Genomic DNA, 16549 nt, shown 5'->3' with positions numbered 1-16549 from the left:
AACCAAGCGAATAAATACAGAACTCTTCCATAAATTACTGAAAATCACAGTCTGGGAGGTAAGATTGACAGAACTTTAAAAAGATAGATGCACTTCCTGTGCAGTGGCGGGACCAAAAAAAAAATAAAAAATGCCCCTCCTAACGTTCTCAGCAGTATAGCACTGAATATTGAGGTGAGTTGGGGAAAGTCACTTAGGCCTTTTGAAGCATCCCATTTTGGCCATTGGTGGAGACAGGATACTGTCCTAAATTCTTTTTGTCATGGCAGTATGTGGTATACTTAGGGTAGTTTATAGAAAAGAACCATTATAAACGAAATCCTCTTTAAAAAGGAAAAACATGGTTAGCTACAGTATACTGTATTCTATAGTATGCTGCCTCTGAGTCCTCTCTGTGTCTGTGTTCTTTTCTCTGTATATATACAACTGGTAGTGTTTTATCCAGGAGGATCAAATGCTGCATTTATTTTTCAGGGCAGACCTACCTGTACACTTACAATACAGGAAGCCACATTTTAGAATACAGCCGTTCATTTTCAAAATGCCCAAAATACTTGGGGGTGTTTTGGACTTACTAGCTTGCCCATTATTTGTACTGGAATGAAGTCTTGTGAATATTTATAGGAACGTAAAAGTATATTTGACATTGCTAACCTTTTTCTCTCATTCCTGTAGTTTAACACTGCTGTTTAGAGAGGTGTTTTTCTCCCACTGTTCGGTAAAGGAAAAAGTATTTGTATGCTAAATTTCTACCTTAACTACCATTCTATAGCCAGCTTATATACCCTAGAAAAATGAGATAAATAGCAGAAATACTGACAAACTAATATTGTGTCAGCACTACAACAGAGTTGCTATTGTCAGTAAAAGCACAGAGACCAATGGTCTACATTTACAATGTTTTTCTCACAGGGCCATAAGTACTAGGAAGTCTAAAATCCCAAAGAGAGACATAAAACTGGATCTGACGAAGTTGCCACCACTACTCTGACACCAAAGTAGCGAGCTGACTCTTGTGATGGAGCCAACAGTCCCATGAGAAATTAGAGCTGAGCTGGTATATTGCATGATTCATGAACTGGGAAAATAGAACTATATACTGTAGGTGAAGAAAATGTGAGAACTTAAGATCTGTTGTGAAAAACTTACTATGTAAATCTAAGCAAAATGAGAATCTAATTTTAAAAAAATTAAAAATGCTTCTGGTTGCAAAGTAAGCCTTGACAGTATAAACTAATGCACAACAGTTCTCTTGAATCTGAAGCAAGCCAGGCAGAAACAGTGGGATGAAAAAATGATCTTAATGGATTGATAAGTGTAAATCCTAGTTATAGCCACTTAATGGTCAGTATTCACCTCCTGGCACAACCTGCTGTTAGTTTTTAAGAGCAGGCTCACTGTTGATTTTGGTGACTCTCCATGTTCTGATAGATTATGGTGTTTGGTCACATGTAATTATTAACCACTGCACTGCTGATAATTGTTCCCAAAACTTTTAGCTAATAGGCTTATTTAGGTAAAGCAGGGTGTACCATGTTGTTTATAGTACTATTGTTATCTAAATAGTATTAGCCTTCTAACTGAAAGTTGTGACTCTGTGTTGTTTTGTTTTGTTTTGGTTTTTTTCTTATTCTCTGAAGATTTCATTGAAATTCAGTCAGAGGTTTCTGGGTGGTGTTGACTTTTGTTTTCATCACTTTTTTGCTTTTGCTACAAGGAGCAAAGGTGAAGAATGAAGTGTTGCTCTTGATGGATTGTCTTAAGTATTGTCATGAGTGGCAGAAGCAAAGCTCAGGATGTATCCCAACTGTAATCGAGGTGCAAGATGCAATGAGCAGTCAAGCAGCGAAGTGCCCCAGGGCTAGGTGGATAGACTTTGGTCTTTATGCTATTAAAAAGAAGCAGTGTTTCAAACTCAGAACATGCTAATTTTTTTCTCACTAGAAATAGTTTCCTCCAGTGTTCTCATTTCTTATCCCTGTTTTGTATCTTGCTTCGATTAATTAAAAAAGAGATTGTGAATTAAATAGTGACTATTTCCAAAACAATTTGTGACCTTAAGTATTATTTTAAATCTCAGATTATTCTAATTATAAAGTGATACCAAATTTAAAGTAAAGCTGTAGCTGGTTGTGGATTTATTCTCACCTGGGAATATTTGTTTTGCTAGTGGGAGTAGAAGCACCAGGAGTTCGACAATTTTTTCCTCCTCCACACAACTAAACAGAAAGGCTGTTCTGTGCTGCATCCAGAGTCTGTCAGCAGCATTACTGAGTTTGCTGGAGAATTTGACAGAGTGAGAGTGATTTAGGGCACTTCTTGCCTTCTGTTTCTCCCAAACCTGCCGGTTTAGTAATAAAGGGACCTAACCCGAGTATTAAACACAGACCACTGGTTTGTTAGCTGAGGTACCAACTAACCATTATCTTAGATTAGAGAAACAAGGTGAGTGAGGCATTTTATCTTTTCATTGGACCAACTTGTGTTGGTGAGAGAGACACAAGCTTTCAAGCTTACACAGAGCTCTTCTTCAGGTCACGGAAATGCACTCAGAGTGACACAGAATACAAAGTGGAACAGATTGTTTAGCATAAGTAATAAACATCCATTTCAGGGGATGATTCAAGGTGAAGTGTCCCATAACACCTCTCCAGTCATTGGGGGCTTAGGGGAGAAGGAAGCTAAAGGGGGGGTAAGTGAGTTATAAATTGTTGTAATAAGTGTCTCTATTCTGTCCATGATTTTTAGTATTTAATAAAGTTATGAATTTACACTCTCAGGCTTGTCTTTTGAAGGTGTTGTGTAGGTTTCCTTTGAATAGGAGGGCTGAGGCCAGATATACAATGATCTCTTTGTGAAAAGTGTTCACTAACAAGTGATGTGACGTTTTTGTCTTTTATCATTTTTCTATGGGAGTTCATTTGAGAGCATAGTAATTATCTAGTTTCACTCGCATAGAATCATACAATCGTAGGACTGGACGGGACCTTGAGAGGTCATCTAGTCCAGTTCCCTGCACTCATGGCAGGACTAAGTATTATCTAGACCATCCCTGTGTTTGTCTAACCTGCCCTTAAAATCTCCAATGATGGAGATTCCACAACCTCCCTAGGCAATTTATTCCAGTGCTTAACCACTCTGATAGAAAGTTTTTCCTAGTGTACAACCTAAACTGCCCTTGCTGCAATATAAGCCCATTGCTTCTTGTCCTATCCTCAGAGGTTACGGAAAGCAATCTCTTCTCCCGCTCCCACCCCGTAACAACCTTTTATGTCCTTAAAAACTGTTATCATGTCCCCTTTTCCAGACTAAATGAATTTAGTTTTTTCAATGTTTCTCCATGGTATGTTTTCTAGACCTTTAATCATTTTTGTTGCTCTTCTCTGGACTTTCTCCATTTTGTCCACATCTTTTCTGAGATGAGATGCTCAAAACTGAACACAGTACTCCAATTGTGGCCTAATCAGTGTGGAGCAGAGTGGAAGAATTAGTTCTTGTGTCTTGCTTATAACACCCCTGCTAGTACTCCCAGAATGTTTGCAATAGTGTTATGCTGTTGACTTATATTTAGCTTGTGATCCACTATGACCCCCAGTAACATAGCTGATACTGAAGCATTCAGTGCACTGGATGAGGTATACCACATGATGTGATAGACCTGTGTAGGACCCATGAATCTTGAAAGGCATGTTGGATGGGGGTGTTGATCATCATAGCAGTGGAGATATGTCTACAGAGTTTGCATCTGTTATTCTGGCAGAGTCTGGTTCTGCTTTGAGTTGGTATGTTCTGTTCTGTTGGAGCTTGCTTCTGATGATGAGATTAGGGGGTTTTTTTTGAGGGCCAGAAAAAGAAGGTTAGGAAAGATTTCTGTCAGGATGTGGTCCCCATTGAATATGGGTTGTAGTTGTTCAATGATACTCCGTATGGGTTTCAGTGTGGGGTGGTAAGTGACAACTAGGGGTGTGCGGTTGGAGAGGGTCTTATTTCTATATTGAAGCAGGTTTTCTCAGGGTATTTGAGTGGCCTGTTTCATGATGTGATCTATTTCTCTGGTGGAATGTCCTTGCTTAACAAAGGCAGTTTAAGTGTGTGAAGATGTATATTTTGAACTTTCTCCTCAGAGCAGTGGTTCTCAACCTATTTACCATTGTGGGCTGCATCCAATAATATCTGTATGGCCCTGAGGATGTCACATGGGCCGCAGGTTGAGAACCACTGCCTCAGAGCATATTATGTGGTATCTGATTCCCTGGCTGTAGATAAACAGATTTCTTGGTGTGTTACTGGGTTTATGAATATAAGTTTGGTGACCCGTAGGTTTCTTGTAAATACTGTCTGTAGGGTTCCATTATTGAAGCTGATTGGGGTGTCCAGGAAGTCGATGCTAGTGTGGGAGTGTTCTAGAGAGAGTTTAATGAAGGGTGGTGGTGGTTGAAGTTGTGGTGGAAATCTGTGAGGGAATTTAGGTTGGCTGTGTAGAAGATAAAAATATCATTGAGGTATCTCAGGTATATCGTTGATTTTGTGGTGCATTTGTCCAGAAACTCTTCTTCAGGGTGGTCCATGAAGAGGTTGACATATTGGGGAGCCATCTGTGTCCCCGTAGCTGTTAAATGTGAAATTGTTATGGGTGAGGATTAAATGGATGATTTTGGCAATGTGTTTGGGGTGGATATCTGAATGTTGTCCATTATCTTGTAAAAATTTGAGGCACGCAGAATGCCATTGTTGTGAAAGATATTGGTGTATAGGGAGATGACATCCCTCTGATTACCGGTACAGCATTGAGTAATTTTTTTCATGATTTCAAAGATCATTTCTGCCTCAGGTATACATTTTCATTATTGTCTAGATAAGATGCATGTATTGTTTACATATTGCTTTATGGATTATCTTCTTTTAAAAACATCTTTAATGGAGGTCCTATAAGCATCATGGAACAAATTCCCCTAACAACAGATCTTGGCATGCCTGGCAGTATTCATGAATCATGAAATGTCTGCATATTTCCATTGTAGCCATAGCTCCCTCCTCGTGTCATCCTTGAATATGCACTAATCGCTTACCCATTAGAAGACGTGACTTTGAGGGCTCCACAGTAATGATCTGCAAAAGATACACGTTAGCTTTCTGCTAGACAGTCATGCAAGGTCACTCAAGGTAAGCTGCCAGCTGTCCAGTTTACCAAGGTACAGTGAAATGGAAGTGAGTGAAATTGTGTTGAGTACTAGGTGCACCACATAGTTAAAACTGATGCATTTAGTGCACTGGATGAGGTACACCGCATGTTCTGATAGGCATGTGTATGTGATATTTGCACTACCTAAGACAAAATATGTCAGCACAAGTGTTTTGTGCTGAAATATATTCTTAGATCACCTGAATATTCATCTATCTAACTGAGAAAATGGATTGGGGTAAAGGAGAAGTTCTGTAAGGAATCTTTTTGAAACACTTACTTTACTTTTTAATATTCCCCCATTTTAGTCAAATAATATAGTTGAGCATATCTATAGGGGAAACATTCACATGCTGGAAAGGTAAGAAGAGTTTGATTAGCACCTATTGCATATTTTAATTGTACTACCTCCAGGGAGGAGTAATGCTTTCTATGGTTTGTGTTTGCATGATGTTTGGTGCTGAATGATACTCTTACCATCTTAACCTATTCTGTTTAAGAACATTTAAAGCTAGGACTTGGCAGGTGGAGCAGGTAGATGGCATTAAACTAAGGTTTAGTTCTTAATCTTCTCTAGTCTCGATATAGTACATAAATTTCTCAATGGTCAATTTTAAAAACTATTCACTCAAACCAGATATAGCCCATTTCAGTCTCTCTATAATGGGGAACCTAATAACTTTCTCTGATGTGGTGCATAAAGTACTGTTATTTTGTGTTGTTTTTATTGCCAGGTGCAAACTTGTTCATGTATTTATAGACAGTAAAGCTATTGGTGCCAGACAAGATTTTAAATTAATATTTTCACCTCCACTGTTTTCTCTTTCGCTCTGGATCTCTGTCTCAGGCCATTGCTACACTCTTTGCATCCTGCTACCACATAGTGACTTTGTTGTCACTTGCAGCATTTCTTCTGTCGTGCTGCTCTTATGCCTGGAACAGCTACTCAGTCAGTGTAGACCGACAAAGCTGGTGACTCTAGGCAAAGGAACAAATGTCTACCCTTGCTAGCCCACAATCTCCTAGACAACTATTCAGTGTTTTTCAGTCTCAAAGCAACCACATATTCTGGCGTGTCCTGTTTACCAAGTCCCATCCTTTCCAACGCTTAAAAAATTCCTGAAAGCCCTCCTTTTCTGGGGTGAATCATATGAGCTATAGTGACTATATGTTGTTCTTAGTGTTATACCAGAATCTAACCATACTCATGAGTATTAAAATGTGCCTATCCCCTATTGTAATATGCCATCTCTTGGTGATAGGGATTTAGTTCTTTCTTTAGTACTTGCTGCCTGTTACGACACAGAATGTGCCCACACGACACTACATAAATAACAAATCTGCTTCCTCACTAAATATCTTGACACATTTTACTAGAATTACCATCACTTTCTGTGGCTTCTGCTCCCTTCCCCTTGTCTAAGAGAGTCACAGCAGCAATACAGACATTGCTTTCAAATTGAATTTTTTTAAGATATTCTTTTGATATCTCTTGCTGTTTCCTAATTCTCTGATTTTATGTCTCTCTCCCCTCTCCTTCGTGAGAATCAAAATCTCTTTATGCTCTAAATTACCAGATGTCGGGCATACTGGAATACTGTTTTTATACGCTAGTGTGCGAGCTCGTATTGACACTGTTGGCAATAGTCTGCTGTCATGCTCAATTGGGACAGAAAGGCCTATTGCTGGTTGGAAAATTAATTAATTCAAAGTGTCTGTGTGTTTATAATAGAATTATTTTAAAAGCACAAAGAAGCTTGCATTAAAGTAAATTAACTTTTAATTTTATAAAGATCCGAGTGTGAAATATAAATGAACTAAATGGTGAAGCTAGTGGATTTTGTGAAATTATAGTCCAGAAGATACATCATCTGTGATCAAGCACACTTCCATCAACTGACAAATCCCTGAGGGGCTCAATCAGATAAGTAGTTTTTCATAGCAGAGTCCAGTTTTTTTTTTCCTGATGTCCATCTTCTCTCTGAATAGATGCTTACCTCCGGGCTCTGCTTTAGGGGGTTCTTTGGAGGAGGTACTAGTGCTTGCTTTCTTTGATCTCACTGTGAAGGGGACAAGCAGAGTCAGGATGACCTTGGTGGGAGGTGCCATTTCTTCTAACCTGGTCTTTTCTTCCACTCTGAAATGGAGAAGAGGAAGCAGGGCAGCCCTTGACCTTTCTCCCCTCTTCAGTGAAGAAAAGCAGAAAAGGGCCAGCCTCTCCTATCATGCTTCACCATCCTCTGTGCCCCCCTCACCCCCCTCAGAAAAGGAAAACCCTGCAACCATGAAAGTGAAATAAGCTCTAATAGTGTAAGGCACATTTACAGTAGTATAACTCCATCTGCACTAGGACCTATAACTGTATAAGTAAAAAATGACTCCCCCAACTGATGTAGTATAGTGGTACAACTTTTCTAGTGTACATTAGCTCATAGGTCTTTGAAACCTGTTCTGAATTGAACCTGGATAAAGACATGCTATGAATGTTAAGTGAAGACACTAAGTAAGGAAATACTATCCCGTGGTGGTGGTGGTGGTGGTGGTTGTCAAGGTTTCTTTCCCCACTCTGAACTTATGAGTACAAATGTGGGGACCTGCATGGACACTTCTAAGCTTAATTACTAGCTTAGATCTGGTATACACTGCCACCACCCAGAATTCCAGTGTCTGGGGCACCCTCTGTCCCCCCAAAACTTCGTCCCCTCCCTGGGTTGCCTTGACGGACTTTACCAATTCCCTGGTGAACACAGATCCAAACCCCTTGGATCTTAAAACAAGGAGAAAATTACCATCTCCCTCCTTTCCCCCACCAATCCCTGGTGAGTCCAGATCCAATCCCCTTGGATCTTAAAACAAGGAGAATTTAACCATCCAGCCTCCTTTCCCCCACCAATCCCTGGTGAGTCCAGATCCAATCCCCTTGGATCTTAAAACAAGGAAAATCAATCAGGGTTCTTAAAAAGAAAGGCTTTTAATTAAAAAAAAAAAAGGGTAAAAATTATCTCTGTAAAATCAGAATGGAAAATGCTTTACAGGGTAATCAGATTTCTATAGACCAGAGGCGCCCCCCCGCCTAGCCTTAGGTTCAAAGTTACAGCAAACAGAGGTAAAATCCTTCCAGCAAAAAGAAACAATTAGAAGTTGAGAAAAACAAACATAAGACTAACACGCCTTGCTTGGCTAATTACTTAGAAGTTTGAAACATGAGAGACTGAGTCAGAAAGATTTGGAGAGCCTGGATTGATGTCCCATCCCTCTCAGTCCCGAGAGTGAACAACGAACAACACAGAGCACAAACAAAGACTTCCCTCCACCAAGATTTGAAAGTATCTTGTCCCCCTATTGGTTCTCTGGTCAGGTGTCAGCCAGGTTTACTGAGCTTCTTAACCATTTACAGGTAAAAGAGACATTAACCCTTAATTATCTGTTTATGACAGTGGTGATTAATTATTTTACTATTTATAGTATTACCATAGTGCCTAGGAGCTTATCAGAAGGTTGCATGCTTTTTGAGTTAAGGGGAACAACACCCGTAATAGACATGCTTAATATCACAACATATACACAACTCTCAACGGAGACCATAACAGTAGCTCTCTCTTGGCTCCCTCAGAGCAGAGCCAAGGATGCAGGTATTACAATAAATGCATCAGAATGCCATTAGAAAAATAGGACTGTTCTGTAACAAACCATTTATTATTTTGAACAGCTCTAAGGTTGATCAGAAGAGAAGGAAGCTGGGAGTAAAATGTCTAGAGAGGCTTTTGTAAAACATACGTACAAGCCCCCCCTCCTCCTTCCCTCAAAAAGTGAGAAAGAAATCCATCCGTCCGTGGGCCCATAATTTAGTTACTTCACTAACCTGCACGTTCCGTAATTCACAGTTTATAAAAACAAGCCCCCACCCCCATTCTTGTCAGGAAAGGTCTCTGAGTATGGAGCCATAAGGAGCGCTCATCTTAGTAAGACCTCATGCATTTTACAAAACATTATACAGTAGATTTACTGGTACAGTGTAGTATCATAAATAATGAAAATTGGACTGCACATTCCAAATGAGCAAAGTAAATTCGTCATGAACTATCCTTTCTAAATTGTTTTATTCACTAACTTGCTAATTCTCAAAATTTGTTGATTCACAGTGGTTATTCACAGATCAGTTATTAGCACAAGTTAGTGAAGTTCTGCTTTACTAAAATACGTCTTTGGAGATTTTTTCAAACAGGAGTATCAACATTTTGGTTGCTGCAACTACCTTCAAGAACAGAGAACCTTTACTTTTATCCAGTTTGTATGTCAGGAATTCCCTGGTGTTGGGAAGGCTCACATGATTAAGAAGTCTCATGTCTAGGAGAGAAATAGCAGCGTTCTAGTGTAGTTCTGATGCCTGGGTATAGCATGGTACGGCATATGCGTGTACTAAAAAGCCCAAAGAGAGGGATACATACCTGATTTGGTTTCCTGAGGACTGCACTTAGGCCTGTCTCGTCAGACAAATCAATGTTCCACCACAGCCTACTCCTCTCTTGCCCTGTGGACGTGAGAGAGTAAGGGATTGGATGCACAAGTAGTTTGAGATTTTCACTTTGTGGATTTGGTTCTCCATGCCGTAGAGGACCCTTGGCTATATGCCCACCCATAGTCTCTACTGAGACTTGATCTGGACTATGACAGCATCTCACTTCTTGCTGTACACCTTGCAAGAACTTGCAGGATGAAAGCAATAGTTGGTGTAAATGACCCTATCCCTGTTGAGGTATAAAGAACATAAGTGCCATAAAGTATATCCACAGTTGTCTGAGGGTATGAAAAGCATGGATTCCAGGGCAGTTACCTTATTTTGTAGCAGAGATACTAACAGTATCTGTGCAGTTCCAATCAAATGGTATTGTCTCAACCAGGCAGAGTGCATGGATGCCGTAACAGCTGCTGATGGATAACTAGAGGGTTTATTCTCAGTTGTGCAATTCTGTGCACTCTGGTTGTGGATATCAGATTTGCATAATCACTGTATGGTTATTTCTTAATAACTATACTGGATGCAGATCCTTATGTCCTAGTGGGTGAATAATGACAGCTAGCCAATCAGAGTACAGGGATTTGCATAATCAGCAGAGTTATTTCTCAGAAATCACACAGTGATTATGCATATTACTCTGACTACTCTAATTCTTCTGCCCTGATTGGCTTTTGTACTAAGAATTTGTTGCAGCAAACAGCCCCCAAAAGAGATGACCTCAGTCTTTTCCTCCAGCTGAAACAGGAAAATTCCAACATGTACATTGGGCCAAAAAGAAGAAGGGGACTGGGCAGGGGGTGGAGGCAGAAAAGGATGGGGTGGTCCACACTGTTGGATAGAGAGATGTTCAAAAAACACCTTTAAAATTTGTTTCCCTTTTCTTATCCCTTTCTGTCCTCCTCCTCCCCTGCCTACAGGTTAACTTGTCTCCAGAATAATTGTCATAATTATATTTACATAGGACCATGGAAGAATAAGGCCATATTTTTGGTACTAGTGTTTAATACGACGATATAGTGATACTCCTCTCCTACAAGCATACCTAACTCAATCTTAAACTGAGTGTTCTGTTCAAAGGGAAGGTTAAAATGAGGAATAGTTCTATATTGAACCATGGGGTAAGCTGTTCATTGTGGCTCCCAAAAGAGAACCAGCACCTTGAGTTTTGTTGGTAGCCATAGGTGCCAACTCCGTGGGTGCTCTGCATCCCCTGGCCACCAAGCTTCCCTCACCCCCCGCCCCATCTCCTCCTCCTCCCGTGAGCGTGCTGCGTCCCCGCTGCTCTGCCTACCTCCCAGCACTTCCCGCCTGGCTGCTGCCAAACAGCCGTTTGGCAGCTTTAGCACGCTCCTGGAGGGAGGAGGAGGAGCAGGAACGTGGCATGCTCAGTGGAGGAGGTGGGAAAGAGGTGGGGCTGGGGCCAGGATTTGGGGAAGGAGTTGGAATAGGGGCAGGGAGGGGGCAGAGTTGGGGCGGGGACTTTGTGGAAGGGTTGGAAGGCAGAGTGGGGGTCGAGCACCCACAGGAAAGAGGAGAAGTCGGCACCTATACTGGTAGCCAACCAGTAATATGCTTTCACAATTCTTCCCTACTGAGAGGGGTAGTCAGCTGCATTCTGCACTCGATGAAAAGACTAAGCAGCCTAGGTGGTTAGTCCCAGACACACCATGTTTCCAACCAAAGCATTGGTGACCTGAAGCAGGTGCTGTACAGGAGAGGAAAGAGCTCAATTCTCTGGTCAGCTGAAGATGAGAGAGTGTATTTCTGGCCATGGTTTGTAGTTGGGGATCCAGGAGCAGAGAGCTGTCTAGTGAGGCTTCAAGATTGAAATCCATTTTGAACGTGTACATGAGTGTACACGCTGGAGCAGGTTTAGACTCAATGAGTTCCTCAGAATGGTTTTCCCTACTAATCAACTTCCCCTTTTTCTTTCCTAGAGAGATCTTATGCTAACTGGATTTCTTTCTGGACCATCTCTCTCTCTCTCTCATAGTGACAGAGAGAGTGAGCAAGGAAACTGCTCTATCTGGGTTTAATGACAAGGAAACCTAGTGTACAGTTTCAGCAGCATATCAACGGGGTAGCCAACTGGAGGTCTTACTCCAGTTCAAAGCGGACAAGTGGTTGCGTTGTTAAACTCACCACCAGAGCTGGCACTGAATGGCATTTTTGGCAGAGAAGGGAAGGAGAATGATTTATCCTCTTGCCCGTGGTGGTGTCACATTTGCATTACCTTAGTGGGACCATATGGAGAAGCTTGCACTGTCATTGCCAATGCTGCACCTGTTCTGTAAACAAACAACTTCATTCTCCAGGGAGATCAGGCAAGCATCTTTCACCAGCTGAATTCACTTAAAACAAAATTAAAATGTTTTCTCAGGTTTCTGCCTGCTGGTTTTAAACTTTCTACATATTTGAATTATTCCAGTGAAAAACAGCAGCCATGAGTAACACTAGTTTTATTTACACTAACTTGTCTTATTATTTTCTGTCGGTTTTAAAAACTATTTTAAAGTGGGGATTTACTTTTCCGATTATAATGAAGCAAAATGTTGTTCCCTCTAGATCAGTGGTTCTCAAATTAGGGCGGCTGCTTGTTCAGGGAAAGCCCCTAGCGGGCCGGGCCGGTTTGTTTACCTGCCACCTCTGCAGGTTCAGCCGATCGTGGCTCCCACTGGCCGCGGTTCGCCGCTGCAGGAAGGGCAGCCAGCACATCCCTCGGCCTGCACCTCCTCCCACAGCCCCTATTGGCCTGGAGTGGTGAACCCTGGCCAGTGGGCACCGCGATCGGCTGAACCTGCGGATGCGGCAGGTAAACAAACCAGCCTGGTCCGCCAGAGGCTTTCCCTGAACAAGTGGTGGCCCTAGTTTGAGAACCACTGCTCTAGATGTAACATTTCAAACAGTATTTGGTAGTAATGTAGTTTTCTTTGTTTTTAATTCCAGGAGTTTGTTTTTGTAAGAACATTTATTAATATGAACTTCATTTATTTTCAGAGCTCCAAATGATGAGATGGCAGCAGAACCACTAAAATATGCTGAACAGCTTCCTGTAGCTCAGATAATACACCAGGTATGTCTTTCCATTACAAGTATTTGCTTTCAGAATAGGCAAGATTCATAATCGTTAAAATGTAATACTTTTGTTAGGTTTTACAGAATCAATGTGCTTACGCTAGAGGCACTCACAAACTTTAGATGACAGCTGTTAAATCATGAAAGTCTTATTCAAAGCACAGCAATGAAAGGATACTTGCAGGACGACACAAGAATTCTGATTTCACCGATGGTACAGGATACAGTTAAAATTTTTGTATTTTTTCTCCTAAAAAACAGAACTAGATTTCTTCCAACTTGCATCTTGACCCGAATCACAACATGCCTGCTCTCTTTGAAAAAGCAGCTAAATTACAATACCATTATCACAGTGTATTTGTAATGAAGAGTTGAACAGGGAAAACAATTTCCCTTCCCAATATAATTCTGAATGAAGTCTGAGTAACATTTCCATTTTCAACTACAGTAGTGCCATCATACTTTCTGTTCCTTGCGCAGCATAGCTGGTATCACAACAAAAAGCACTGTTGGTAAAGTTTTGCCTTAGGTATTTCATTCTAATTGTGGTTGTAATTAACTGCTGGCTCATTGGGCCAGATGTTAATATTGTCTAGATGGCAGATTATCTACAGCTCTGGCCTTCAGACACAATTGACTTTGAACCATGATAGATCAACAGGAGAAAATGGAAATCCACCAAATGTTTAAATTGCTGAGAATATCCTATGAGTATTTATTTATTGTTGTTGTTGTAGATCTTTCCAAATATCTTTGTCAATCAGAGTGTTTCTTTGCAGTTGAATTGCTTGCTGCAGGCAATGCCAGTTTTAGCTTAAAGGAAACATGGGCTTTATTTTAAAACTTTCAAGTGTACAGGCCTTTTCTGCAAGATGTAAACACACGGGATTTTAATTTTTTTTTGGCTGAAATCTGCACCTCCGGAAAGAATATCTGATGTGTTCAGAACATTGGAGATTGGAAATCAGGACCAGTTTGTATGTCAGGAATTCCCTGGTATTGTCAGAGCTTCAGATGACCCAACAGCCTGCAAATGTCACATTTAAAATTCTGTCTTCATGCCTGACTCTCAGCATAAATGAATTAAACAACAGAGCAGGCAGCAAGTCAATATGTTCTTAACAGCGAGAGTGAGCAGTGAAACAGTTTGTGGGTTGTTTGGAATAAGTAAATAGGAACTGCACAGATTGGTTCACCTAGAGGAAAATCTGAAACAAGAAAGAGAATTAACCTTTAAGATGGCTGGCCAGATTAAATGTCACAGTAATATTTTTACAGCTTAAAGAAATTAATAACCATGGATGGTTCATTTAGTTATTGTGTGCTGTCTTGCAATGGAATACTGCATTGTGGGAAGGCAGAAATATGATTTTCATATACTTTGTCGTTGCTATAACAGAAGCTTACCAATAGTATAGGACTAGATCCTCCCTGTCATCTGGTGCAAAGCAGCTAGACAGACATAGTTACCTAGGGATTTCCCTGGCATAGGATGATGTAAAGCTCTATGCCACCCCCTTGGAGGCCCTTATCTACAGAGTATGTGAGGGGGCAGAATGCCCTGGCAATCCCTGCTCCTGGAGTAGGCACTCTTTTTGAAGAAAAGGACAAGCAGCATATATCTATGTTGATGACTGGGGATGTTTCACATTTACATTCTTTTGCCTGATAATGTGATAACCTGTATCTTAATTACTTGGAATAGCCTAATAGATAGTTGGCAACTCTATTCAAATGGTACCATAAGTTTGTTGGTATTCTGGGTATCACCAAATGTCTGTCACTGTTTCTTGAGGTCCTTAAACATTATCTCTAATATTTTCTTCAGTTTTTAAACCACTGTAATATGGTAGCCATTAAAAGGCTTCTCTTTGATTTCTCATTTGTTTGCTCTCTGAGAAAAAATCAGTACAGTACATCTTGAATTGTTTATTACATATGAATTGCATAAAAAAAGAAACACTGCACCCAATTTTGACTTCAACACAGCACTTCCCTTGTATTAGTAGTAATCTATTACCATATTAGTATAAAAATAGGACAACAACAGAGTTTAGCAATTCTAAATTGCATACTTGTATCAGACTCAATACATTAGCGCACAATTTAAATATACAGACGCACAAGAAATGAAAGGATAAAAACCAAAGGGCGTATTAATATTAAAATGTACACCACCAATTTTCTGAATATAGAGCAAATCAGACATACACAGAAAAGGGAGATAATTGCTTTACCAGTCTAAAACGAAAAGCACAAACATTAAATTTAAAAATATTATAAGTAATTGGAAAAGGAAGAGGCTGGACAGCCACTAATGTAAAATTTAAATCTGCTATAAAACAAGCATTCACATGAAATGAACACACATCCTGTTTTTAAAATATGACATTACTAGGTAGAAGGAGCTTGGCAGCCAACTGGTTGACAGCCTGTACAGAATGAATTGCCAAGACATTAGAAATCAACATGATGGCTCTTTGATTCTTAAAATACCCTGTAAGTAGCATGAAGTAATCACGTACTCTTGAACAAAAATATTTAAATTAAGTTTTAAAATGGCTTAGTCAAGCTTAACAAGAGTACTACAGAAGACATCCTAAAAATTTGAGGGTTTTTTAATGCTAATATATGCAGACAAATTTGGATTGAATTTGTGTATAAAAAGGCAAAAAAGTTAGGAGGTATTTCAGTTCAGTTTTTTTGTTTCGTTTTTTAAATTCTGCTTTTATTTTGTTCTAGTGAGAGAGTAGAGAAAAATGTTAACTTAAGTCAAATTTGAAAGAAAAGTAAGTTGTATGTTAGAAGATTCTGTTTTTGTTCATCATATACAAAACATTCATCAGTAAGGCCTTAGTTCAGCAAGGTATTTAAACATGTGCCTAACTTCAGTGGAGCTTCTCATGCACTTAAATTTAGGCACATGCTTATACACCTTGCTTAATCGGGGCTTGACATTTGAACTATCCTCCTATGATATCGCCCAGTAACATTACAGATATTGATGAAAGGGATGTTTCAATGATAAGTGTCCATTCTCTTAATTTTGTTATAATTAAAAATGTAATTAAATGGCAACTTGAGGCCAGAATCAAATTGGATACTTATTTCTTCCAGTTCTTTGTTAAATACTGATCATATTAAGCGAAAACACATTAGCATTATGGAATAGTACAATAGTTTAGTACAATAACTGTACAATAACTTTAAGGTTCACTGTAGCTTGTCAATCTGCTCTAAGGCAGGGTTGGGAGGCCCACACTAGGGGTGCGACCTAGAATGCTCTGCATTTACTTCTGAAGGGTTGAGCATTCCTATATATGTACTCTGCTTGTCTGGTGAAAACACACATTGCTATAGAAACTAGTAAATGAATATCCTAATGTATCTAGTATCCCTTTGTTGCTTTTTTTACTAATTAAACTTAGCAAATAAATTACTGTTTCATTTCCCCAGAGAACTATTTGATCCTAATTTGAGAACAGAAATCTTCAAAATTAGCAACTAAAAAAATTGCTTTTCTAGAAGTAACTGTTAAGGGGAGAGAATTATGACTGTAGCCCCAAGGGATTACTATATTAAATTAATCCTGTAGGGTAAGTGTACCTTTGTATTGCTCAATAAGAACTTGTTTTTGCCACTGAGGTTCCAGTTCAGCAAAGCTCTTAAGCACTTGATTCATTTTAAGCATGTGAGTAGTTGGGACTACTTACATGAGTTAAATGTTTTGTTGTATTAGGGTTTTAATGCACAGTTTTGACTGTCCCATTCAA

The 16549-nt window shown here is 39.8% G+C and overlaps 1 protein-coding gene across 3 annotated transcripts in view; it reads left to right on the top strand.

Moving 5' to 3' along the window:
• The window catches only part of PIGK (phosphatidylinositol glycan anchor biosynthesis class K), a 125565-nt gene that overhangs the window by 77635 nt on the left and 31381 nt on the right, over positions 1–16549 (top strand). Inside the window, exon 10 of one of the 3 annotated variants that reach the window (XM_032802466.2) lies at positions 12699–12774. The exons of 1 other annotated variant lie outside the window; for it this stretch is intronic. In XM_032802466.2, the coding sequence (XP_032658357.1) occupies positions 12699–12774 (76 nt within the window). The remainder of the gene's footprint in view (positions 1–12698; positions 12775–16549) is intronic. One more of the 3 variants, XM_075067729.1, reaches the window with a different exon arrangement.

This window comes from Chelonoidis abingdonii, chromosome 7 (genome assembly GCF_003597395.2).
Source record: "Chelonoidis abingdonii isolate Lonesome George chromosome 7, CheloAbing_2.0, whole genome shotgun sequence".
Lineage (NCBI taxonomy): Eukaryota > Metazoa > Chordata > Testudines > Testudinidae > Chelonoidis > Chelonoidis abingdonii.
Note: the sequence above shows the minus strand (reverse complement) of the source record. Positions and strands in the feature narration are given on the sequence as shown.